The following is a 24,739-nucleotide window of genomic DNA, read 5'->3' on the forward strand; positions in this document are numbered from 1 at the left end:
GTGGCGCGGGTGGCTGCGGACAGGATTCGACGCCGCCTTTCACGGTCTCACAACCAGCACGCGTTACTTGGGCAATTAAAACAATCAAGGAAGTAGGCAGAGCCCAAGAAAAGATGAAGATCAGCAAAGCTGCCATGTGACGCGTGTTCTTAAGCATCAAAAAGCACGTCCGGATTTTAGCACGGTGAGTATGGACGCAGAAGCACGCAGAGGAAACTTCTGTCTCGGATTGCTCCAAGATCAAAGGCCCAGCGAGCCCACGGCACGTGATGCCCGGGGCCCCGTGGTGACAACGAGACACCCCTACGTCTCCCCTGCAGGAATTCGCTTTGCCTTGATAACAAACCAGAAAGATCAGAGGAAACAAAAGATGATAATACTTCTCTCCTGCTTCACCGTGTCTAATAGTGAGATTTGCTTTTCTGGCCCTGTACGCAACAGAGAGAGAAGCCCTTCCGTTCTCCTAGGCTTCATCCTCTCTCACGGTCATACACTACAACGTTTTCTCCCTCGCCTGGAAAAAAATATAAATTATTGCCCTGAAGAGCATTGTTTTTATATGCTGACAGCTTCAAACAAATGTATCGCAGAGTTTCAAAACATGTTTTACAGAGGCAATTTATTGTCAAATAGGATATCAGTACGTGTCCTGTTTTAAATTTTCTCTCTTTTCTGTCTTGCAAGCTTGTCTAAGTACAACCTGACATAACATCTGAGCCAAGAAATCAATTAAAGAGGGCCAATGAGGGGCGCCTGGGTGGCTCAGTTGGTTAAACATCCGACTTCGGCTCAGGTCATGATCCCGCGGTTCGTGGGGTCCAGCCCCGCGTCGGGCTCTCTGCTGACCTCTCGGAGCCTGGAGCCTGGAGCCTGGTTCGGATTCTGTGTCTCCCTCTCTCCCTGCCCCTTCCCTGTTTGCAGTCTGTCTCTCTCTCCTTCAAAAAAGTAAATAAACATTAAACAGAACGAATTTAAAGAGGGCCAAGTAATCACAGTAATTCGAAACTGACTTCTTTTTACCCAAAGTACAACTTCGGTGTGGCATTCACCCTTGGTTACTGAGACAGACCAAAATCAGCACACTTCTCGGTGTTAAATCACAAATGATGCCATCAGCAAGGCTCTGTTACTTCCAGTCCCCTGGGGCTGTCACATGAGAGGGAGTCACACACTGCGTGAAACAGCCTTTTACAGGAAGACTGAATGGCACTTGCCAAGGGATTATTGACTCAAAAACTTACAGTCCATTAGATGTGACCCACAATTTACCCCTTTGTGGTAGGTCAGGCCACACTTGCTCCTCTTTGCTCTGAAATTGTTGAGAGGCAGTTTATATTCAGGGCATCCCAGAAACAAAGCAAAAAACAAACACACACGCAAACCCGTCTTTCGCTTGCAAATATTCAGATGTATATAAATAATCATTAACTAGATTACTAAAATGGTTTTCTAAGAAGGACCTCGCCCTGTCACAGGCCATATTCAGATCTGCTTGATTATATTCTAGAATCGCAGAATTACCAAGAAGATCCAACAACCTACCAGAAGCTACGCAAAGTTTCATCAAATAGCCCATCTGACTTTTTCTTATAATAATTGTCTGTTAGTTTTTTATGGAGGGCGGGGTTGTGTAGGAAGCCTCGCTCCTACCTCCTCGCACATAATGCTTTTTACTACTATTAATTTCCCATTTTTCTTCTCTCCGTTGTCTCCTCTCGGGCAAATAGGAGCCCAGAGACCTCACAGGGGGCGAGGAATTTCCCTCGGATGGATATTCATGTTCAAAGACCTCTCTGTGCCAAGTGCACCGCTTGCCTCCCCCTCGCTAAAGGCAAAAATGCTACAGAAGGACACCGCACTCTGGCTTTTTAAATACTTTCCGCCAAATCACTACTAAATGGAAAATGATAGCACGACACGCGTTCAATGATACGCTGTCCAAATACTTGAATGCTGACATTAACAAGGCTGTATGCAGGGGCGCCGGGGTGGCTCAGTTGGTTAGGCGTCAGACTTTTGATCTTGGCTCAGGTCATGATCTCAACGCTCCGTGGTTTGAGCCCCACATCAAGGTCTGCGCTGAAGGAGGGAAGCCGGCCTGTGCTTCTCCGTCTCTCCTTCTCTCTGTCCCTTCCATGCTTGCACTCTCTCTCTCAAAATAAATAAATAAACTCGGGGGGGGGGGGAGGCGGGAGGAGGGAGAAAGGGAGAAAGATGTCTTGTTTGGGAGTCTATTTTCAGTCAACCCAAGGCCATTGCCAACTACTAAATAATATGCTTCTGCTGCCATCTTGTGGTCAATGTTGAAATCGCAACCTCTCTCTCTTTCCCTCTCTCCCTCCTTCTCTCTCCCTCCACCTGCTTTTTCTATCTTGTGGAGGGTACCTATATCCAGAGCTTAAGGATCCCCTTTTTTGAGTAGGAGGGGAAAACAGTCTGCTTTATGCTCTGGAAGAAGACTGGATTGTTGCTAATACCTCTTCCGGCCTGTATATTCTTTCCCTCCCTTCTCACGTTTTTCTCATGTTTCCACAAAGCCGTTCTTTCAACAATATTAACTTTTAGCAAGCCTTTCTCCTCGTGTTTGCATTAATCTAGTTTCCTAGTCAAGTCAATGAAATGCAGATTACAGGAAAATAAATTTGTCTTTTCATAACAGATTTTCCCTTCCCCACTTTTCCCAAATTGCATTTTTACAAAGAAAGAAAGAACAAATCATGTCTTTCCGGCTATAAAATGCCACAGTGCTACCATTCACGGCCAGACTTGGCTGCAGACTGTCAGGATCCAAGGAAGAACCCTGTGGGGAACAGAGAGGCTGCACTGCATGGCAGACACTTCGGGACAGAGCTCCCCGGGGCCCCAGCTAGACGGAGACTGTGGCCAGCCCAGCATCCCTTATCATTCCCCTGCTGTCCTGCTCACCTGGGGCCCCTGCTGTGGTATGGCAAGGAAATTCATAAATCTGGTGGGGGCAGAAATCAGATGTTTGTCTGATGATATAGTAAAGTGACTCATGCTTAACCAGACTGCTTTGTCCTCCGTACAAGAGCATATTCTCTAAAAGCCCACCATTCTTGCCTCACTCTAAGTCCCCGCTCTAACCCTGGTGGAGGAACTGATTGCTCTCCAAAGAGTCACCAAAGCTAACACAGGCAGCTAGAATCTTCCCAAACGGGGAAGGGGTAAGAAAAGAAGCATGAAAGCCGTGTTCCCCCATCCCCTTCTGTCAACCCATCTACACACAATCTCTACGTTCATATTTTTTTCTTAAAACTTAGCCTTATTGGGGCGCCTGGGTGGAGCCCAGTCGGTTGAGCGTCCGGCTTCGGCTCAGGTCATGATCTCACAGTTTGTCTGTGCTGACAGCTCAGAGCCTGGAGCCTGTTTCGGATTCTGTATCTCCCTCTCTCTCTGCTCCTCCCCCGCGCATGCTCTCTCTCCCTCTCCTTCAAAAATAAGTAAAAAGATTTAAAAAATTTTTCAACTTAGCCTTATTATAAGCAATAACAGACACACACACACCATGGGCTTGCTGTGAATGCAACGTCTTCCTCAAACACTTACGGAAACTCCTAACTGTTTGCATGAAATAAATTCACTTGTGCACCACCCAGAAGCATCCCCAGTGCCACAATACTGTGAACATCACACTTCCGGGAATGTCGGTCTGACGTAGACGCGCTGAACAGAGAGAGCGCAGTCAATCTCACAACTGTGACTTATAAGTAAGTAGCTTTGAGTGTCCCAGGGTCGAGATTTTCATTTTCTTAGAGCCATTATTCAGATCAGAAGTTCTCAAACATTTTTCCTGCAGTGACTCACCAGAGGGGTGACGTCCCCATGTGCAACGCACTCTTGTGAAGAGTCGAGATCGCCTGTGGATTATGTGCAATTTCCTGCCATCTATTTGTCACCACCGTCTAGGAAGCCAGTTGGAATGTGAGTGAAGGGCTCTCCCTAGAGAGGTCTGTCAGTGCTCTCGATCTTATTTTCTAAGAAGCAAAGCAAGTCACGAAATCTGATTTTTAAACTATTACCTACTCGTTGGAAACTCAAAATAATCAAATACACACCGCTGTGTCTATTTCAGCACAGCTGAAATCTGCCTGGAGAGACAGAGGATGTTGTGCCGTATACTTCAGAGCGATCTCACTCTCCGAGAGGAGACTGAACTAAATATGAGCTGGTTTTATTCTCTAGAAGGTTCAGGGATCTTTTGATTGTTGGTTGGTTTTGCTTGCTTGTTTTTAACACATTCTACATATGTGCTGTTCTTACACTTTGCCCAAAAATTAGCATCTGGGAAAAGAAAATTATGGTAAGCTGAGGGTTTTATTAGGTTGGAATTTTTACTGTAAACAGACCTGGTGTCTACCCAGGGGTTTACAACCTAAGATATAAAAGAATTTTCTATTTTAAGAATTTGGGGCATATGGAGCCAAGTTCCTTGGTGGCCATGTGACACACAAAATTAGCATTATCCGTACCACATGGGCAACGAGAGACATCGAGAAAAATATTAACGTTTACCCAAAGGCTTTAGATCTGCTCCTCACGGAATCAGAGTAGCATATAGTTGAAGAAATAGACATACAAATATTTGTAAGAGGCAAACACAGAGGTTATTTTTAGACTCCCCATAAGGTTTGCCAGCAGTGTTCTCACAGCCTTTCAGGTCAGAGTGCTCAAATAAAGACACATTTGAGGATTCAAACACATTAGGAAGCACTCCCTAATTTATTAGGACCAGAAAGGAAGCACAATTTGAATTAGCAACAAATCTGAGAGAATAACTCGAGAACTGTGGTGGGCTATTCTTGTTCACAAGTCCAAAATTTAACCCAACAAGGTAATTCCTGTAGACGTCTTATCGGATTAGCCTTCATAAACAAACACTCAGATGAACCCAGCATGTTCAGGATATCAGCTCGCCCACCAAAGTGGTACCCATGTGTCCCTACGCACAAGTCACCTCCCATCACCTCCTAGTATCAACGTATTAACTGTTCACGGCTAAGTTGCACAAATAGGTCAAACAAACACGCACTAAAAAAAAAAGAAAGAAAGAAAAGAAAAAGCTATAAACATGCACTTAGTTCACGAGAGAGGCAAATTAGAGACAGTACTTCAAACCTTTCTAGTCAATATCAACTTTATATCGATTGAATTTAAAACTACACCATTTTCCAAGGAAGCCTGGCTTTCTACTCTATTCACACATAAGAAACAGTACGGAAATATTTAGAATAAAAGCAACGTCTCGTACGACGAACTAAATAGTGTTTCATGAGGAGTAAGGCTAAGAGTTTTTAAAAAGGAATTTGTTGCTTAAGGGCAATAAGAAAACTAAGGAGATTACTTCCACCATCTGTATTTCTAGAACAAAACAAGTCTATTTCAAAGATACACATTTCCTGGAAATGTGCATATTTTATTGAGCAAATACGTTAAAAGTGTTATAGATTTCGATACAGACAGTGGATATCTTTTAAACTTTAGGAAATTCAAATTGCATGATACCCGAAACATCTGAAGAGATGATAGACTCTAAAAGGTTAGAGCAGCATTATGAACAAGAACTCCGTTCTGCGTGTGCTGTTTTAAGACTTTTGCAAACGAAACAGATCTGGCCGCAGTCAAAGACGCTGGGCCGGAACAGAGAAACACGGGGGCGCGCACGAGAGACAGAGCACGAGCAGACCCAAGGACAAAGAAAAGGAAGTGAAAAACCATCAGTGAGTGAAAAGGAGGAAGGAACAGAGATTGGGTCCAGTACCCGGTTCTGGGAAGCCAAGCTGGCACGTGTGCCCCACACCAAGCCCGAGCGTTTGACAAACCGCAAGACGCTGTAGCCTATTGTATGAAGTCTATTGTATGAAGACACGTACATCTTCTTTTCTGCAAGAAACTGATTTGGGCCAACGCAGAGGAGTCTCAGAATAACGACCACAGCAAGAAGTGTAACAAGCATACGATGAATTAAGTAGCTATCTGTGCACGTGCACACACACACGGACACGCACACACCTACACGTAACCACACACACATGGTCCCTTCTCTTCGAGGACCCAACAGCGAGGCACACCCACAGAGGCAGACTCAAGGTCAGCTCTCCTTTTTGACAATTCCCAAACTTCAGTAACCTCCAAGAGCTACAAGAATCCTGGATAAGACAGCGTCCCGAACTCCGCGAGGCACATTCTCAACAGCAAATGAAAATAATTATTCATATTCTGAGCAACTACAAAATCAGCAACTACAAAATCAAAAGAAAGGGTTTTTTTATTTACTGATTTATTTATTTTGAGAGAGAAGGCACAGGAGCAGGGGAGGGGCAGAGAGAGAGGGAGACAGAGCACCCCAAGCAGGCTCTGCACAGTCAGCATGGAGCCCAGTGCGGGTCTCGAACTCATTACACCATGAGATCATGACCTGAGCAAAAGCCAAGAGTCAGACACTTAACCGACACTTGAGCCACCCAGGCGCCCCAAGAGGAAGGGTTTTAATGCACTGTGGGCATCTCTTCCACAGTAGGGCGAGAGGGTGCTTTGGAAAGAGGATCAAGATACGACATCTGTCGTGTTTTCAGGTCTGTTAGAAATAACCTCAAGGGGATCAGCCAAATTTCTAATGACTACGTGATTAAATGTGAACTTTCAGCCTATACACAGATCAATGGTTCCAACGTCACGGGAATTCCTGGCATGTCACAAATACATCTGAAAACGGTACGTGATTCCAGAAGCTGAGCCGATCTCAAAGCAGAGTGAATAGGTCTGAAACAAGAAGTCCAGACAGACGATAAGTTGAAGACATCAGTTCACCAAGTCGAGCACCGATGCGAAATTAAGAAACCTGAATTACTTTTCCGGTCCCGTTTCTGAGATCCCGTAAAAGGCACTTTGGTGATAATGTGCTCCGTTTTCTCGTCACTAAAGGCAGGGTACTGCCCCATGCGATACCCGTGCAGCTCTGACCGAAAGGAGTGATGAAAGCCTATGCTCAGAACCTGTCCTCTCCCAAAGACCAGGATGTTGAGAAGCCTCCCAGCACAAAAATCCTCCCCTGCCCTCCTCAGCCTGCCGCCCCTTAAATTCCTGTCATAAACGTTACTCATCTGAGCCAAGGAAACCAACGTCCTCTCCCAGAAGCTGTTAAACTATTACTATGTTAACCCGGCAAAGATAACTGGGTAACACATTGATATATTGTCACTTAGTAATAAATTCCTTTTGTTGGGAGAACTCGTAGGGACAAAGGGATTAGCATGAGCGGTCTGGTCTGCAAGGCAAAAGGCAAAGAGTCTAATGAATGGTGTTCACAGGACGCAACCCAGATCGCTGTCCCAACCATCATATTCATCATCCCCACCTATGACAGGAGAAGGGCAGGAAGGAAGCAAAAAGAAAGACTGGTAAACTGACCATCCCAAGAGAGGCACGCCTGAGAAAACCCCAGCCTGGCGAGCGCGTCCAAGCCTATGTGCTGGATACAAGAGTTCGGAGGCCAGGGGTCACTGGACTGCTGGCTCTAGGACTGTTCACAGAAATCCTATTCGAAATTAGGGTAGGTTTGTTTCTTTCTGCCCGAAAGGCCTCACCAGTCACCAAGATGGAAATTACCCAATTCCGAGGTGACAGTATATGACAGCTTAGAACCTGGGCCCTACAAACCTCAAGATTCGGGCTTGAAACTCGTCTCTCGTGTTTCCTCGCTGTGAGATCTCAGGCGAGCGACTTCACGACTGAGATTCCTCACGTGCAAAGGCTTTGCTCTCCCGATCATGATTATCTCTGCTATTTTCAAAAGCGCTGTGTCTTCTCTCTGTGAATAATTAGTCAGCTGGGCCCAGAGTTCGGCTGGTACCGAGTCATTTCATTGAAGTTGCTTATATCAAAATTAGGCCAAATCCCTTGATTTCTCGTCTGAAGGTCAAACCAGACCTGAATGGAATTAGACATGCAAAAAGCAAGGAGTTTTCTGGGGCATCCGTCCCGAAGCATCCGTGTCCCAGTAGAAGGAGGTTCAAGTTCCAAATGATGAATCTGCATCGTCAAGAATCAAGGGATTTATAAAAGGAATAGCTCAAATGGCTTTGGAAAGAATCCACTGTCCCTGTTACAGATTAATATTGATTCCAGGCTTTGCCTGAGCCAATTTAAAAACAACAACAACGGTTTGCAGTCCTCTGAGCTAAATGGGCAGCCAAAGCAAGGAATTCAGGTGTGCGTAAAACATAAAGGGAAAGAATTAAGGATATTAGGTAATTCTTGATGTGGAGTATATCCAGGCACGGAGCGTAGAGCTCACAGAAAACAACATGACGTACTGGGACTCAACTGGCAGAAAGTGACATAGAAGTTCAAGATATCATCACCACCATCCAAAATACCGTCCGGTTTTCAAAGATAATCACTTGATCCCTACTGGGCATTTCTATGGGGTCTGAAAACGAGGGCTGCAATAAGTCGAATGTTTTCTTTTTGAACACGATCATCATATTGTACACTTGATACTTATGCTGAGCACTTAGATCTTCCCTTTCCCTGGTATAATTTTCATCTAAGCATTCCTTGGATACTGAGATCATTCTTAATGGAAATTGTGCCTTCTGCCCTCCGTGGACACATAGAGGCAGATCTGGCTAATTGGACTGACTTGATTACAACAGTCGGTGAATTCTGCCATTTCCTGCCCCTGCAATAAATGCGTAAGATATTTTCGCCACCTATTATGTAAATATTTTAGATTGCCACCATTTTCTAAAACGGCGCTTTTAGGCAAAAGCTTTTTTTTTTTTTTCCTCCTGCCCACCAAACAGACTCCTACCATTTCAAAATACGTGTTCTTTCTTGTGCCTCTAAACGCTGTGTGTCTTAGTAAAGTTTGAAATGAACTCCTGAATAGTTATCCCGCAAATCTAGCAGCAACTGCCAAGGAACACCAGCCTTGCAATAAAGCAGTGTCTGAGCCTGGGTATGTGGTCAGGATACTGCCACTTTCAACACGGGCTACATAAGGTGACGGAATATTGAGCCCCCCAATCCGAGTATCCGATAAGCAGGAAATACACTTTAAAAAATTTTTATTTTAGAGAGAGAGAGAGCGGGACAGAGGGAGGGGAAGACAGACAGAGAGAGAGAGAGAATCCCAAGCAGGCTCCACACAGCACAGAGCCCCCACGTGGGGCTGGATCCCACGACCCTGGGGTCAGGACCTGAGCTGAAACCAAGAGTCAGAGGCTCAATCGCCAGAGCCACTCAGGCGCCCCATAATGGACTTTATTTCCAAAGCGTCTTGTCTGCTGTTACGTGTTGTATCAGACAACTCCTTTTTCAATCATTCTCCTTCTTGAACCAAATTAAGGTGCCTCACCAACAATGAAGTTGTGATTGTCTCTTTCAGGGCTAGGGGTCGTACCTGATGCCCATGGCTACTGTCCCGGAAGAGTGTACCTGACCAAATCGTTTCAACCCTAGTGAGCCAGCTTGCTGAAAATACACCCCAGGCTCCCCCTTGGAAAGTATAAAAAACCCAAGCGCTCAGTGGGAAAAAGTTCACCCTGGATCCCAGCGAAAAGCAGAGAGGAAGTTGCAGAGCATTCCAGCTCCTTGGTGTAGATACAAACATGCCCTGACCTCTCCTGAGCAGGCTCCCCTCCCCACATAGGCCGGAGGCTCCTACCCCTAACACCAAGGCGGGGGGTGCCTAGGAAAGATCAGCCATTTCCTCCCAGCGCACACAAAACGTACTCTTGCTGCTGGAGAGATTTCATCCTGGAGGATAAAAGCGCCTCTGAGAGCCAGCCCCCGAGTGAGGGAGGACTCTGGGTGGGGAGAGTCAACGCGGGGCCCCTGTGCTGCGAAGGGGCGCGGGTTACCCAGGAGGGGCGCAGCCCAGAGCGGGGATCTGAAATGCCAAAAATGCGCCAAAAATGCGATAAAGCCCCGGCCGGCCCGTCGGCCCCGGGAGGCGAGCAGCTGCCGGGTGACCGCTGACGAAGTGGCTCCTCAAGGAGGTGGGCAGATTGATTCCAGCTGCTGAGCGAGGGGCAGGGCAGCGGCCGCGGAATGCGCAGCCCGGCCGCGCCGCCGGAGCCTCAGCCCGGGGCAGCCGCCTCCCCACCGAGGGCAAGGCCAGAGAGGAGGGCCTTGTTTGGGTCTCGGCCTGGCGGAGGGAAGAATGCCACCGTTCCATCGGGCGGGGACGTTCAGGGCAGGCTGGGCCAAACGGTGCCATGTGGACGGTGTCACTTTGTAAGCCGAGTGTCCCCTGGGACGCTGAAAGCGGTCCCCCTAGACGTCGGTTCGGAACGGGCCCAAGCCCCCAGGGCGAATCCTCTCCGCCCGGCTCCTGTGTTTCTCCCCTGCCCCCTCCCAGCGCCTGGCCCTCTTCTAACAGCTCCTCGACCCTGCCCAGCCGCCTGTGCTCCCCTCCCCCACCGCACAGGCACGCTCATCAAGGCACCGGAGAGGGAGACAAAGGAGGGGTGCAGTGGCGGGGGAGGGGGCCCTGAGAGCCAGGATGGAGACCGGACAAGAGAAAGTGCTCTTTACAAGTGCTGGCCTCCACCTCAGAGAGCGAGGGGGAGGGACGACTTGAGGGGTCCCCTGGGAGCCCCAAACTCAGACACCGAGTGATCTAAGAGGAGGGAAGAGGGGGGCGGGCATGAAGGCACGCCTAATGGAATATTCAATATCCTGCGAAGTGCACTTTGGGCCGCGCACTTCCAGAGACTAAAAGCCAGTAATGGGCCCTGGAGTGTGCACTTCCTGCCCTAATGTCCACGGGCGCTCTAATGCTGGAGCTAATCGATCGGCCCCTCCGCTGCAGGCGGCGGGGAGTGCACAAGCTTCCTACTTGCGGCCAAAGTCGCCCGGCCTCCTCCGCGCGCTAGCCCCGAGCCGCACACAAGTCGCCACCGGCAGGATCCGGCTCTTCAAGTGTCCGGAGAGGAAGGGAAGGAGCCAGGAGGCGCCCGGAGGGACGGCTCCCCTCCCGCCTCACCCCCACTTGAAGGCGCAAACGTTCCCAAGGAAGGCAACAGGCAGACAGCGTGGTCCGCCCTGGGACGGGGCTGGCCCGCAGCCCCAAACCCGCCTCAGGTGCAAGGTCACCGAGGCGCCTGCAAGCCCGGGACGCGCGGACGTCCACAAAGTGGGGTTTCCTCGGAGTTTCGCGCTGACTTCACAGCTGCCAGGAGAGTGACCCTGTGCATAAACCTCCCCCCCTACCCGTCCCCACCCGGGAGGCCGGATCCCGGCAGCGGAGACGCGCCCCCGTCCCGCCTCCCCACGCCCCTGCACGGGCCCCGCGGGGCCCCGGCGCGGGGCACATTCAGTCGCTGCACCGCACCCGACCCCGGCCGGCCGCCCCTCCCCCGGACGCCGGCGCCCCCCGCTCCTCCCCCCCCTACCCTGAGCACGCCCTGCGGCCCGGGACTGGGGTCGCCTCGGGGAGCCCCAGCGACCCCGGGACGCGCGGGGCTCCGTCCCCGCAGCCGGGCGCGGCCCGACTCCGCGGCGCGAGCAAACTTTCCGCGCTGCCCCCGCCCCCACGCGGCCGGGGCGCGTCTCCCCGCGGAGCCCGGCCCGGCACGTGACGGCCAGGCACAAAAATAAACGCGGCCGGGGCCCGGGGGCCGCGGGGACACCCCACTCCGCGCGCGCGCGCGCGCCCCCCGCCCGAGCGGGCCTGCCTCCGGCCCGCAGCGCCCGGCCGGCGCCTACCTCTCGGACTTGGTGAACTTGCGGAACGCCTGCCGCAGGTCGTGGAAGGAGCGGTAGGTCTGCGGCTCCGCCGAGATGCCCTGCGCCCGGGTGGTGCGCGGCCCGATGTGCGGCGAGGGCGCGGGCAACACCGACTGGCACTTGTGCAGCTTCCGCCTCAGCTCCTGGATCTCCTCCTCCTTCTCCGACAGCCGCTTCTCCAGCTCCCTGATGCGCTCCTCCTTGAGCATGAGGATCTGGGCGAAGTCCTCCTGCAGCTCGCTCATCTTCCCGCCGAGCCCCTCCGCCCAAGTTTGCGCGGGCCGGGGCGGCGGGCGGGCGAGCGCGGCGGGCGCGGACCCCGGAGCCGGGCGGGCTGCGAGCCCCTAGCGCCGAGCGGCCGGGGAGCGAGCGCCCAGGGCAGGGACGGGACGTCTGAGCGCGGAGCGGAGGCGAGGCCGAGCGCTAATCCCCAGGCTCTCGGGGGAATAGGTGATTATCTTTCATTGAGAAACCAATTAGAGCTGCCCGGCCTCCCCCGGGACCCCCGCCCCCGGGCGCTCCGTGAGAACCCCGCGCGCGCCGCCCGCCGAGAGCCGGGTGGACCAGACAGCCGGCCGTCACCCCATCGCCCAGCGAGCGCTCCCACACGCTATATGGTACCAAAGGGAAGGGGCGGGGCGGGGGGAGCTCGATGCCACTCGGTCCTCGAAATAGCAACAATCACCATGTGATCTGGCAGATGACGCAGCGCTTGTAACCGGAGCCTAAAGACTTTGTGGGGTGTGTGTGTGTGTGTGTGCGCGCGCGAGAGGGTGAGAGGGTTCATGAACGCCGCGCCGCCTTCACCCGGCAGCCGCCTTAATTCACCTTGCTTTTCACCGTCCGCTTCTCTTCTGCTCTGGATCAGGTAGGGGGGGGGGGCGGGGGAGGGGGAAGGGGTGCGGGCGCGCGTGTTTCTCTTACTGGGAAGCCCTGGGGCTTTGACCCCCCACTAATAATGGCAAGGCGTTCGCAGTTCCAACTTTTTTTCAGCCGAAAATTGTGCTGGAAATCGTCAGCTGTTGGAAGGAAAGTTGAATGAATATGCACGAAGTAATGAGCCAAACGCTTGGCGGGATGAGGGGCAGGCCCTTCTGTGCACTTCTCGGAGCCTGGATTTTATTTCACGCGCTGCAATTAAAATGTGTGTACATCCAGCATCCGAATGGAATCGCAGCATCGTCTTCCGTGGCTGTGAAGTGGCATCCGCCCCTGCCGCAGGGCTGGCCCGCGGGACCAGGGCCGGGCTGAGGGAAATTGGAACCGAAATTGCATCTGTAACCTGTATTTCTCCCTCACCTGCCTTTCCATCCCCTCACCTTACGCTAAATGGATTCTTCTTCCTGTTTGAGCCCGAGTATCTGCTAATGCCTAAAATTTCTTTTTCTTATGTATGTGTGTGTCCCAGAGAGCATATTTCATAACGTAAATCACTGTTTAAGGGTTTATCTGCCACGGGAGGAGTTGATCAGGTAATGATCAACAGATTAGTAAATGTGTTTTTAAAGAAAAAAAAAATACACGCAGACCAAGATACCAGAGGACTCTGCAATCTCAGCTTAAAGAAAGATCAGTGTATAATCAGTGGCTACTTATTAAAAACGAAAATCTTTCTACCTTGTCTGAAAGTACTAACTCATATACTTTGGTTTGTAAACAAATCCTGAAATATATTTTATTCTAGGGATTTACTATTGACTGTTAGTTTTGCTCATCTGATTATTTTAAATCAAACACCTTTCAAACCACAGCTGAATTCTTAATCACACCAGATGCCAATCTGCTTCTCATCTTTGAGAAGGAGTTCTAAGTCCTGTTGGTGTGGTCGCTTCTATCTATGACCAACTTAAACTTCCCAAATCCTTTTAGGAACACTCACAAGTGATATTTTAAAAATAACACATTAGTAAACTTTATCACATTCAAAACTAGCAGAGGCTCAACCTTATGAAACAGATACAGTTTTAAAATGATTCCTGGACAGGTTTTTTCAAGTTTTACATGATCTTTTGTACATTTCTTAACATTATTATTTATTTTTGAGAGACAGAGTGCCAGCGGGGGAGGGGCAGAGAGAAAGGGAGACACAGAATCTAAAGCAGGCTCCAGGCCCCAAGCTGTCAGCGCAGAGCCTGACGCGGGGCTCGAACCCACGGACCGCGACACCATGACCTGAGCCGAAGTCAGACGCCTAACCTACGGAGCCACCCAGGTGCCCCTCAACTTTTATATTATCTTAAATGCAGATATTCAAATGTTTCTCCGGCTTATTTAAAAAAAAAAAAAAAAAAGGCATGGGGCGCCTGGGTGGCTCGGTAGGTTAAGCGTCCGACTTCGGCACAGGTCATGATCTCAGGGTCCGTGAGTTCGAGCCCCGCGTGGGGCTCTGGGCTGACAGCTCAAAGCCTGGAGCCTGTTTCAGATTCTGTGTCTCCCTCTCTCTCTGACCCTCCCCCGTTCATGCTCTGTCTCTCTGTCTCAAAAATAAAATAAAAATGTTAAAAAATTTTTTTAAAAAGCAATATTTAGACCAAGATTTAACATACACACAGACACACTCCTCAAAACCCTAAATTCATCCCTAAGTTCCAAAATTAATCTTATTTTTTCATACATCAGTTTTAACTTAAGCAATGTTGACATTAAATCTTGTCCATTGGCTTAATAAATATTTAATTTAGAGCACAAAGGACACTTGAGAAAAGATAGCCTGGCAGGAGAGTAAACCCTGAATTATGAAAAAGAAAAAAAAATCATAGCATTTCATAGCTGAAAACAATTAACCCATCTAACCCAATCACCTAACATTCTAAGAGAAAAAAAAAAATAGATGCCTAAAAGTAAGGTCCAAGGTCACGACCTAAGTTAATAAGTTTGGATCCCAAGATTCTCGATGCCCACACAGAGTGCTTTCCCTAACAGGCTGCTCCTAGCTCGACACCAGAAAATCTAGAAATTCTATGATTCGGACAACGTGGCGTTCAAAGACGTGGCTTTACCCTGTGTCATTTGCTTTTGACTCTGTAGCAGTAAGTTTCAACTATCAAAGCAAAAGTATTAATGAATCTTAGTTTTATTTTGTTCCGTTTCCTGTTTTTCTTAAAGGAGAAGGTCGCCATCTAGTGCCCTTGGAGAGATTTGCTAAATAAAAATCAACCACAGTGAAGTGAGGTTATGTCCTTAAATACCCATAGAGTGTTCTTATGTTCCTTATTTGAGAGAAAGAAAGAAAATACGCTGAATTTTGTATCAGAGTAAAAACATTTTTAAGAATTAAAATTTTAAGAATTTTAAGAATCAAAAATGTACATGGGGCTCCTGGGTGGCTCAGCCACTTGAGTGTCTGACTTTGGCTCAGGTCATGATCTCATGGTTCCTGGGTTGGAGCCCTGCGTTGGGCTCTGTGCTGACAGCTCAGAGCCTGGAACCTGCTTCAGATTCTCTCTCTCTCTCTCTCTCTCTCTGCCCCTTCCCCACTAACGCTCTGTCTCTCTCTGTCTCAAAAATTAACATTGAAACAATTTTAAAACTAAAAAAGAATTAAACATTTACAATCTTTTGGCCACTGAATAATGAATAAAGCTTTTTCAATGCCCTTTATGCAACCGATTTTAAGGTGGGCACTAGTATTCATTCCCATTTTGTGGATGGAGAAACTGATGCTCAGCCAGATTAGGTAATATAAGCATGGTCACAATGTCCAGATTTGACGTAGCCTGTCTTAATCCCTGAGTGGGATAAACCCCAACCTGAAATGTTTTAAAATGTCCACTTCTCTATGAGCTCAGAGACAAGCAAAACTAAAAGTTCTTTGATAATGGGAACACGCTAAATTTAAAACCCATTATGAACCCGGATAAATCTCTAAGGCACTGGCTTCTCAGCGATCTATTAACCAAAACTGTTTTCCCTGAGATACTTGGGGATGTACTCTCCATTTCATACACAAGTTCAAAATAACGTGTTTAAAATATACGTACTTTCAAAATGTTATGGGGTGTGTTGCCTCTCTACCCCCTAGCAACAAGGAACATCTTGCAAAGAACTGGAAGCCTTATAGATAGCTCATGGGACATTCTTGTCCTTTGCTCCAGGTCGACGTCCGAGGAAGCAATGGGAGTCGATAAAAATTTTTTAAAAACTAAAAGTCAGTCTGCTTTTTATCGTCACTGTATGCCACAAGCCGTCCAGAATGTCAGTGGTAAAATACTCCTCCTCCCCAAAATATTTCATTGGTCTAACTTCAAGCAGTTGCTGCGTTCACTGCTGAGCAGATGAACCGCTCCCAGAGCCACACCCCTGCAACAACACTGAGCTTTAGTACAGATTTATTAGGGTCCGAGGATCTGGAGCAAAGAGAACCGGCACATGCAGACGGTGGGAGTGAGGTCTCCTGAATGGCAGCAGGAGAAAGGTTGGGGAAAATGAAAACAGGGCCAGAGGTCCCAGCCTCTGGAATGGTTGGCATGGGTAGGGTGGGGGTGGGGACTGAATTCCAACACCTTATATCCAAACACTCCTCTTGGTTACAAAACGACAGTAGTTGCAGAAAACTGCTTACAATGCATTTCCCATCCAGGGATGCAACTAGCGAACGGAGCCTAAAGATGTGTATTTATGTCTCAACTCTTATCACTTCCCAAGCTGTGTGCTCTCGGGCAAGTCCCGAAACCTCATGGGGACGTGCTTCACCCATTTGCAGAATGGTAGCACCTTTCTACCTTCGAGGATTCTGTAGAATTCTGCCTTCCCGGTGACTCACATTTTGTAATTATCAGTCCGTTCTTACAAACGACATGCATCCAACTTCAGCAGAGTTTAAAATTTTTGACAAGAAAGAGTTAAAGCAGAGTCTAGATGGTCCTTTAAAGATTACAGTGTGCTTTGTGATTAACAGAAGCTTGGAGCGTTTTCTGTTAATTCTACATCATACTAGAAGTGGCTTCGACGTTAGTGCCTAAACCACATACTGGTGACCACGAGTGTGGTCACACTTTAGGCAACATAAAAGCGTGAAGTCCTGAAACACCTCCACATCTGCATCGACCATATAGAACGGAAAAACGGCAAATGAAACGCTGCCTCAGTTAAACCTCAAAATTAGCTTCCATTTATGGTATTTAATACAATATGTTTGCCCTCCAGGAAAAAATACATAAATGCTTTTGACCACGTGGTCCTGTGGCTGTACATGGAGCTCTTTCTCATGTTGCATACAACGGGGACACCATGGCCATTGGTGATATTTCTGTGATATCTCCTCTACAAGGTTTGAAAAACATAACTTTTCTTAGCAATTCTGAAAAATAAAACTAAGAGATGATGCTACTTAAGTATTGCAGAAGTCAAATTCTGAGATATATTCAGAACATTGAAATATGGAATATTACTCCTGGAATATGGACATAGGGAAGGCTATGGGACTTCAGGCAGATAATTATATCTCCCTGAGCCTCAGTTTTCCCAACTATGTATGGATATTAAGGTCTCTTGCGCCTGGACTTATAAGGCTCAAATGAAGCCAGATGAAAGCCAGATGCTTATCACTTAAATATGACCCTATATAAATACGTAGAAATGAAAGGGTAATGCTCCCCCCCACCCCCACCTGGATTCTTGAAAGGGAAGTCCCCCAGCAGGGGGCAGAGCAGACAGGTTCCGTGATGGTGGTGTGGTGGTAATATACTACATTCAGCCTAGTCATCAGTTGTGGTGAGAATTCAAAGACAGCCCCCAAGATACCTACGCTTGGTGAATCTGCACCCTCTCCCAGTTATTCAAACACAACGACTCAAGGTATTGCTCTGAAAGGATTTTACAGCTGTGGTTAAGGTCCTGTGTCAGTTGATTTTAAGATAAGATCATCTGGTGATGTTAAGATAAAATCAATCAGGTGAGCCTTTCAAAGGGATTGGGCTCCTCCCAGAGACAGGGTTTCCAAGCCTGAGAAGGTTTTGATGCAAGAGGGAGTCTGCATTGCTGCCTTTGAAGACAGAAGGACCATCAGGAGGGGTGCCTGGGTGGCTCAGTCGGTTAGGCATCTGACTCCAGTTCAGGTCGTGATCTCACGGTTCATGGGTTCAAGCCCCATGTCAGGCTCTCTGCTGACAGCTCAGAGCCTGGATCCTGCTTCGGATTCTGGGTCTCCCTCTCTCTCTGCCCCTCCCCCACTCACGCTCTATCTCTCAAAAATAAGTAAATAATTTTTTTTTTTTTTTAAAAAGGACTATAAGGAAGGCAGGTGGAAATCTAGGTGCTGAGAGTGAGCGTGACCACGGACACACAACCAGCAAGGAAATGGGGACCTCAGTCTTACCGTGGCAGAAAACAGTCCTGTCCCAGCCGTGACAGCTTGGAAGATGACCCTGAGGCCCAGAGGAGAGTGTAGGCTCGTTGGCATGTTGGCCTCAGCCTTAAGAGACCTTGAGCAGGGAATCCAGCCAAGCCACGCCCAGACTTCTCACCTCCAGAACAGTAAGATAAGAGGTGAGTGTTGCTTTAAGTCTCTGAGATTGTGGTGCTTCCTGAGACACCAAGATAAAACTAATGAATTCGGCTATCATTAAAAACATCCACTAAAAAGGCCAGAAATATTTTACCACTCTTAAAAGCCTGCCTTTACAAGAGTCATTTTTAGTGAAACCACTTCAGTACATTTCAGATAGATACTCGGGGACAGAGAAAGTTGTCAGAACTTATAAACCGCTTGAAACACACGGATGACAGTGTGAATAGCGTTGTGAGTAGGACAGACTCTGAGCCTTAGCTGTCTCCTCTGTGAAACGCTAATAACTATGTCATAGTATTTTGTGTTCTTGACCATTTGTTTTGGCTCTGGGAATACATTTAAATAACCTTGGATTCTTATTAATTGGCTATTTCCATAGCCATCCGTGGAAATTAAGGGCCCCTGCATCATACCGCCTTCCAGGTTCATGTAGTAATCAAATATTTGAGAAGAGGGGACAGGAAAGAGTACAAATCCCTTGAGTTTAGCTTTTTATTTGATTTAGTTTGATTCTTTGGTTTTTTAAAAACAGACAGAGACTGACTGATCTTCTTCCAACATTTTTAAGTTTTTAATTTATTTTTATTTTCAGAGAGACAGAGCGAGCAAGCAGGGAAGGAAGGGGCAGAGAGAGACAGAGAATCCCAAGCAACCTCTGCACTGTCTGCAAGGAGCCCGATGTGGGGCTCGATCTCACTATACCGTGAGATCATGACCTGAGCCGAAACCAGGAGTCGGACACTTAACCGACGGAGCCACCCAGGGGCCCCTACTTCAAGCATGTTTTACATAAAGTGTTCTGAAAGTCAGAAAATAGATATACACGATATAGAATTCAGAAAACACAAAAGGATGTTGGGGTGCCCCAGCCACCCTGACCCCCTGTATGGTGACACCCATTCATGATTGCCATTCTCTCATGTATGCCTCACTATTGTATTCTCATGTAAGTAAGCATAGCTATACATAAATACCTATTTTTACACACATTTGACACAGAAGTTTTCATATCTGCTCTGTATGTTAGCTTATTGCCTAGCTTAGTGCTATAATTTCCCGACTTTGAGAACACTAGGAAACGTTGTCCCATTGTGTGACAAAATCCTGGGTGACAGGAGTTCCTCCAGTAACTTCAGGGAGTGTGCCCTTCCTTCGTGCAGACATTATTTATACTTCTTCTTAACCTTAAAGATATTGGGCATCTTTATTTATTAAATATTCTTAGTGAAAACTTCACAATGGTCTGATGCTTTCAGAGAACAAGGCAGGCATTCTTACCTACATACATCTTTAAAGGATATGATAAAATTAGCACCTGCTCTTTGTTGATGGAGACACGCATCTCGGCTCATCCCGGGTTGTTTCAAATTAATGATCCTCATGTACAAAAAAGCTAAGAAGCCATCACTAGGGATAAGGAGCACTGTATTTTGACAGCCTCTGAGCCTTTATAAATGACACGTTTTGTGTGTGGGTTGTTTTTTTTTTTTTTTTTTTTTGGTCTCCAATCAAAACTGCATAGTTAGCCGAAGAGAATTCGTTTACTAGTTCTGGTCCCATGAGGACACATTTATTTGGAAATTATTTTCTCAACCTATGTGGTCATTTATTATAAAAATATAATTTGTTTTTATACCTGGGGGGGGGGGGAATAGTTGCATGGAACCTACTGTATTCCAGGACATATTCAAACTCTCATATTTACAGCTGACACTCCCCAGGGCCGTGTTCATTAGATCTTCCCCACCCGTGCTGCAGAGGGCTCCAATTTAGAAGGCCTAGCGAAAGCAGGAGAGTGCAAGAAACAGCTCCAAAATCTCCCAGATTAATCTGAAGTAATGGCTTTAGTTACGATGAAACAACTTCGCATTGAAAGATGCTTTGGCTGAGCAGATGTCTGCCCCTCCCCGCAGGGTGGCTTTTCAGCACCCATCGTCCGCAGGGAGCAGAGAGGTGGCAGGAAGACAGAGGATATTGAACTAAGAAGACACGATACCCACAGCCCTTCATTCAAGACTTCATCCGCTAAAGGGAGATCACTTTACAGTGTGCAGGCGGGCAGACATTACTCAGACTGTGGCTAAAATCATCAGCAAGAAACCCTGCCAGGAATGCCTCAGTGTAACATGAGGTGGTGCTGGAGTGTGTGTGTGTGTGTGTGTGTGTGTGTGTGTATTTCAGTCACGGCCCTTTTCTTCTAAATCATCTTCTCTAGCTGGGGTCGGTCAGTAAACGCAAGCTCTTCCTTAAAAACTGCCTCCACTCAGGACATTTGGATAGTTCCACGTTAAGAGCAGGCATGGGGTGATTTTAAGAACAGACGGGAAATGCCGCAAGTTGTTGGGGATCAGCCTCCAGTGTGTTGTCATCAATCAGGAGTGTCCACTCCCTCCCCTCCACAGCCAAACCGATTTACCTTTGGCACAAATGTCAAGTTAGCATTCTAGGAAAGGTGCGGGAGAAAGGCCATTGACGTCAGGAATCGTTTTAAGAGACGAACCATGACTCCTGCATTGTTCCTTTGAAAGGGAAACAAAGAAACCAAAAAAGCAATGCCTGCATTTACCTGAACGGATGTACTTGGCTTCATTCATTCAAGTATTTTTGCTCACTTTTCTGCAGGTCCCAGGCATGCCGCTGGACGACTGGGGACACACAGAGACAAGTAGGACACAGTGTCCACCCTCCAGAAACGGACGAACGTGTGGGAGCAGCCGAGGGATGGACACACATACGTAAATGACTATCGCAAAGCTGTAGTGAAAAATGAGGTTATCCCGGTGCAAAGGAAGGGGTGGGGGAAACACTGGATCCTTGAGTGTGAGAGAGAGACAGAGACGTAGTGCCCACCAGAGAGCAAGAGTCACCACATCACCGATTGATACGTGCCCTCTTTGTTGAAACCGAAGGATTAACTTGGTAAACAAATGAACGAGGTAGTTGAATTTCCGGTGTGGGAGACAGAAGGTCACACGCTTCCTGGAAAGTCTACGTGGAGAGACGAGGGCCGTGTGGAGGCCCCTCCAAGGACTGTGAATTTTATCCTAGGAGGCACTGAGGATTTAATAAAATGCCATAACCAGGGAAATTGTACGGTGACATATGGAAAGTTCCAAAGTGATATTTGAAAACAACCAACTATATCTGTAGCACCCATAAAGTGATACTACAGTGTCCCCGCGGGATTTTATGTTCGTTCAATTCTGCAAAGACTGCTTTTTCCTTGTGAGTGTGCAAATCCATTCACCAGGAAAATTGGGTTAAGATAATCAGATTACAGAAATACCGTTCCCAGACAGAGCGACCCTTGTGGTTCTGAACATGTGTGTTTGTTTAACAGCTCACACCATACATTCGAGCTATCGTTCTATTTGTGGGAGAACTGAGTCCATTTATCTCTTAGAAAAATTAAATCATGTTCCCAATAAAGACAAAATTAATAAGTAGCAAAATTAATTAATATACAGGGTAGTAGGAAATGCTTATTAGCTTGTAGCATGTGAGAGGGCAGTTTTTCAGTTGCTACTACTCAGGGGGCTGTGTGTGTAGGAAAGTAGGAAAAAGGGGGGGCTATCAGCATGAGCAAGGAGAAAACATTTTATCGATGCATCATCTTTAACAGTAAAAATTGATGATGCTATACTCAGAAAATGAAGAGTAGTGTGTTTGGGGCGCCTGGGCGGCTTGGTGCGTTGAGTGTCCTACTTTGGCTCAGGTTATGATCTCATAGTTCACAGGTTCGAGCCCCACGTCAGGCTCTTGGCTGTCAGCACAGAGCCCACTTTGGATCCTGTCTCCCTCTCTCTTTCTGCCCCTCCCCCATTTGTGCACGTGTGTGTGTGTGTGTGTGTGTGTGCTCTCTCTCTCTCTCAAAAGTAAAAAAAAGAGTAGTGTGATTAATCAAAATTCCCTGAATACTATGCTGTATCTCGCCAGATAGACTTATCTGTACATTCAATGCAATTCCAACAATTTTCAGGGTAAAAGTTGATGAGTTGATCTTAAAATTCATATGAAACAAATATTTCAAGATTTAAAATGACCAAAACACAACAAAAACTATGGTCCTGGACTGTCAACCCTCAAGTGTACTGTAAGGCTATAATAATTAAGCCAATGTGATCATTTCCTTTTTAAAAATGGGCCAAGGAAAACACATAGTTTAGAAGCCAATCCTCATCTATGTGGAAATGTAATTTATTATAAAAGTAGCATTTCAAATTATTGGCGAACTAATGTTCACAAATCAGAAGCAAATTTATGTAATACAGATTTTAAATATATTGTATATGTTTATTCAAATATAACATATGTATATGTATATGATGTTTTCCCCACTTTTCAATATGCTGAAATATACATAACATAAAGTTTACTGTGTAACCATTTCTCAATGTATAGTTTGGTGACATTAAGTCCACTCACGTTGTGCGAAAATCCCACCATCCCTCTCTATTACTTTTCCATAACTGATACTCTGTCCCCATTATACAGTAGCTGACTTCTCCCCTCCCCCAGCCCCTGGGAACCCCCATCCTCCTTTCTGTATGTATGCCTTTGACTTCTCTGGGTACGTCGTTTAAGAGCAATTCTACAGTATTTGTCCTGTGACTGGCTTATTTCACTTTGCGTAGTGTCCTCAAGGTTCCATGCCGTAGCATGTATCACAACTTTCTTCCTTAAGGCTGAATCATATTCCATTGTGTGTATATAATCACATTTTGTTTACGCATGCATCTCTTGATGGATACTCAGGTGGCTTCTCTCTTTTGGCTCTTGTAAGACCACTGTGCTTATTGGTGCACAAATACGTATTTGAGTCTCTGCTTTCAATTCTTTGGGGTACAGAACCAGCAGGGAACTTGCTGGGTGATATAGTCATCCTGTTTCACCACAGAGAATATTTTGTAAACATATAACACAGAGCTGGGATCCATAACATGCAAAGACTCCCTAAAGGTCAATAGAAATACCAAAATTCCAACACAAAATGACAAAAACAAAGACATTCATCTTTGCTAATAAAATTCACTTTTGCCTATCAAATTGGCCAAACTTAAGAGATTGGTAATACTCCTTCATGTCGACGTTGTCCTAAGTGGGCTCTCCTAAATACAAGTAGGTGCGTAAGTTGTTCATCTTTTGTAGCAAGCAATTTAACGGTAGCCACCAAAATCGTAGGAATACATTTGCTTTTACTCAGCAGTCCTACCTGTAAAAATTAAGCTTATAACATGATTCATGTTTGTATACAAAGATTGCTGGTGGGAGGAACGGGAAGTGAGAAGAGCGCCTGGGTGGCTCAGTCAGTTGAGCATCCGACTCTTGCTTTTGGCTCAGGTCATGATCTCGAGGTTCGTGGGTTCCAGCCCCGAGTCTGACAGTGCAGAGCCTGCTTGGGATTCTCTCTCTGTCCCTCTCTCTCTGCCCCTCCCACACTCATGCTCACTCTCTCTCTGTCTCAAAGTAAGTAAACTTAAAAAAAATCAACATTTTTTTATTTTTGCTGTTTGTGAAAGAGAAAAAATTTAACCTAAAGAATTAAGTAATTGGTGATACAGTCACATTATGAAATTCTACGTAGCTATCAAGAAAGAAAGAAGTAGATACGTAGGAAGATCTCCAAAACGTGGTAGAAGTGAAAAAAAAAAAGAAAACAAGCAAAAAAATGTGATTTCATTTATGTGGCCATTTTAATGTTATATTAAAACACATGCATATGTATTCTTTTAATGTTTGTTTATTTTTGAGAGAGAGAGAGCATGAGCAGGGGAGGGGCAGAGACGGAGACACAGAATCAGAAGCAGGCTCTAGGCTCTGAGCTGTCAGCACAGAGCCCGATACAGGGCTCAACCTGAGACATGCTCCTGAGGGCACGAACCAGGAGACCATGACCTGAGAGGAATGCTCAACGGACTGAGCCACCCAGGCCCCCTTAGATCAGTTGTTACCAGCTGTTACCTGGGGGGGAGGGGGACCACGGGACCACGGGAGGGAGGAGGGAAGGAGAACTGTCGTGTTTTACCAGGTATACGTTGTTGGAACTCTTTAGGATGAGAGTGTGCCCATGTGTGCGGTGCATTCACAAGGTGATTAAGGACTGCTCAAATTGTACCATCTGATGAATTGGGACAGGTACACGCGCCCATAAAACTGTCGCCTCAATTAAGGTAACAGATCATAGCTAATTCTTTCCAAATTATGGCACTTCCGTTTTGAAATATGCAAATATGAAGAAAATGACCGAGCCTGACTGATAGACACTATCCAGAAAGGGCTGGAAAGCCCTCCTTCCCTTGGCCTTCCCCTTACCTCAGACTACTCACCCACGGCATGAACAGGAATGAGCAGGCAACCCTGTCACTGATGCAACCATCCATCCTAAGATATGCCCTTCAGGCTTCAGCTTCAGAGCTGTGGGTCTGCACTATCTCCCTGGGCTTCTTGTGTAAGGCTGCCCTCGAGAGGATAAAATAA

The 24,739-nt window shown here is 47.0% G+C and overlaps 1 protein-coding gene, 1 long non-coding RNA gene and 1 other non-coding gene across 3 annotated transcripts in view; 2 read left to right on the forward strand and 1 right to left on the reverse strand.

Annotated features, from left to right (window-relative positions):
- Nucleotides 1-11,999, reverse strand: part of PRKG1 (protein kinase cGMP-dependent 1) — a 1,255,886-nt gene extending 1,243,887 nt beyond the window's left edge. Inside the window, exon 1 of the mRNA XM_047825015.1 lies at nt 11,734-11,999. Within this exon, the coding sequence (XP_047680971.1) occupies nt 11,734-11,999 (266 nt within the window). The remainder of the gene's footprint in view (nt 1-11,733) is intronic.
- A 141-nt stretch (nt 12,000-12,140) lies between these two features.
- LOC125147780 (uncharacterized) lies at nt 12,141-23,409 on the forward strand. Its single transcript, XR_007145304.1, has 3 exons — nt 12,141-12,204; nt 17,979-18,240; nt 20,885-23,409. It is a non-coding gene; the product is annotated as an uncharacterized LOC125147780 (long non-coding RNA).
- TRNAW-CCA (transfer RNA tryptophan (anticodon CCA)) lies at nt 17,769-17,853 on the forward strand. The gene has a single exon. It is a non-coding gene; the product is annotated as a tRNA-Trp (tRNA).
- Nucleotides 23,410-24,739: the final 1,330 nt, after the last annotated feature.

This window comes from Prionailurus viverrinus, chromosome D2 (assembly GCF_022837055.1).
Source record: "Prionailurus viverrinus isolate Anna chromosome D2, UM_Priviv_1.0, whole genome shotgun sequence".
Lineage (NCBI taxonomy): Eukaryota > Metazoa > Chordata > Mammalia > Carnivora > Felidae > Prionailurus > Prionailurus viverrinus.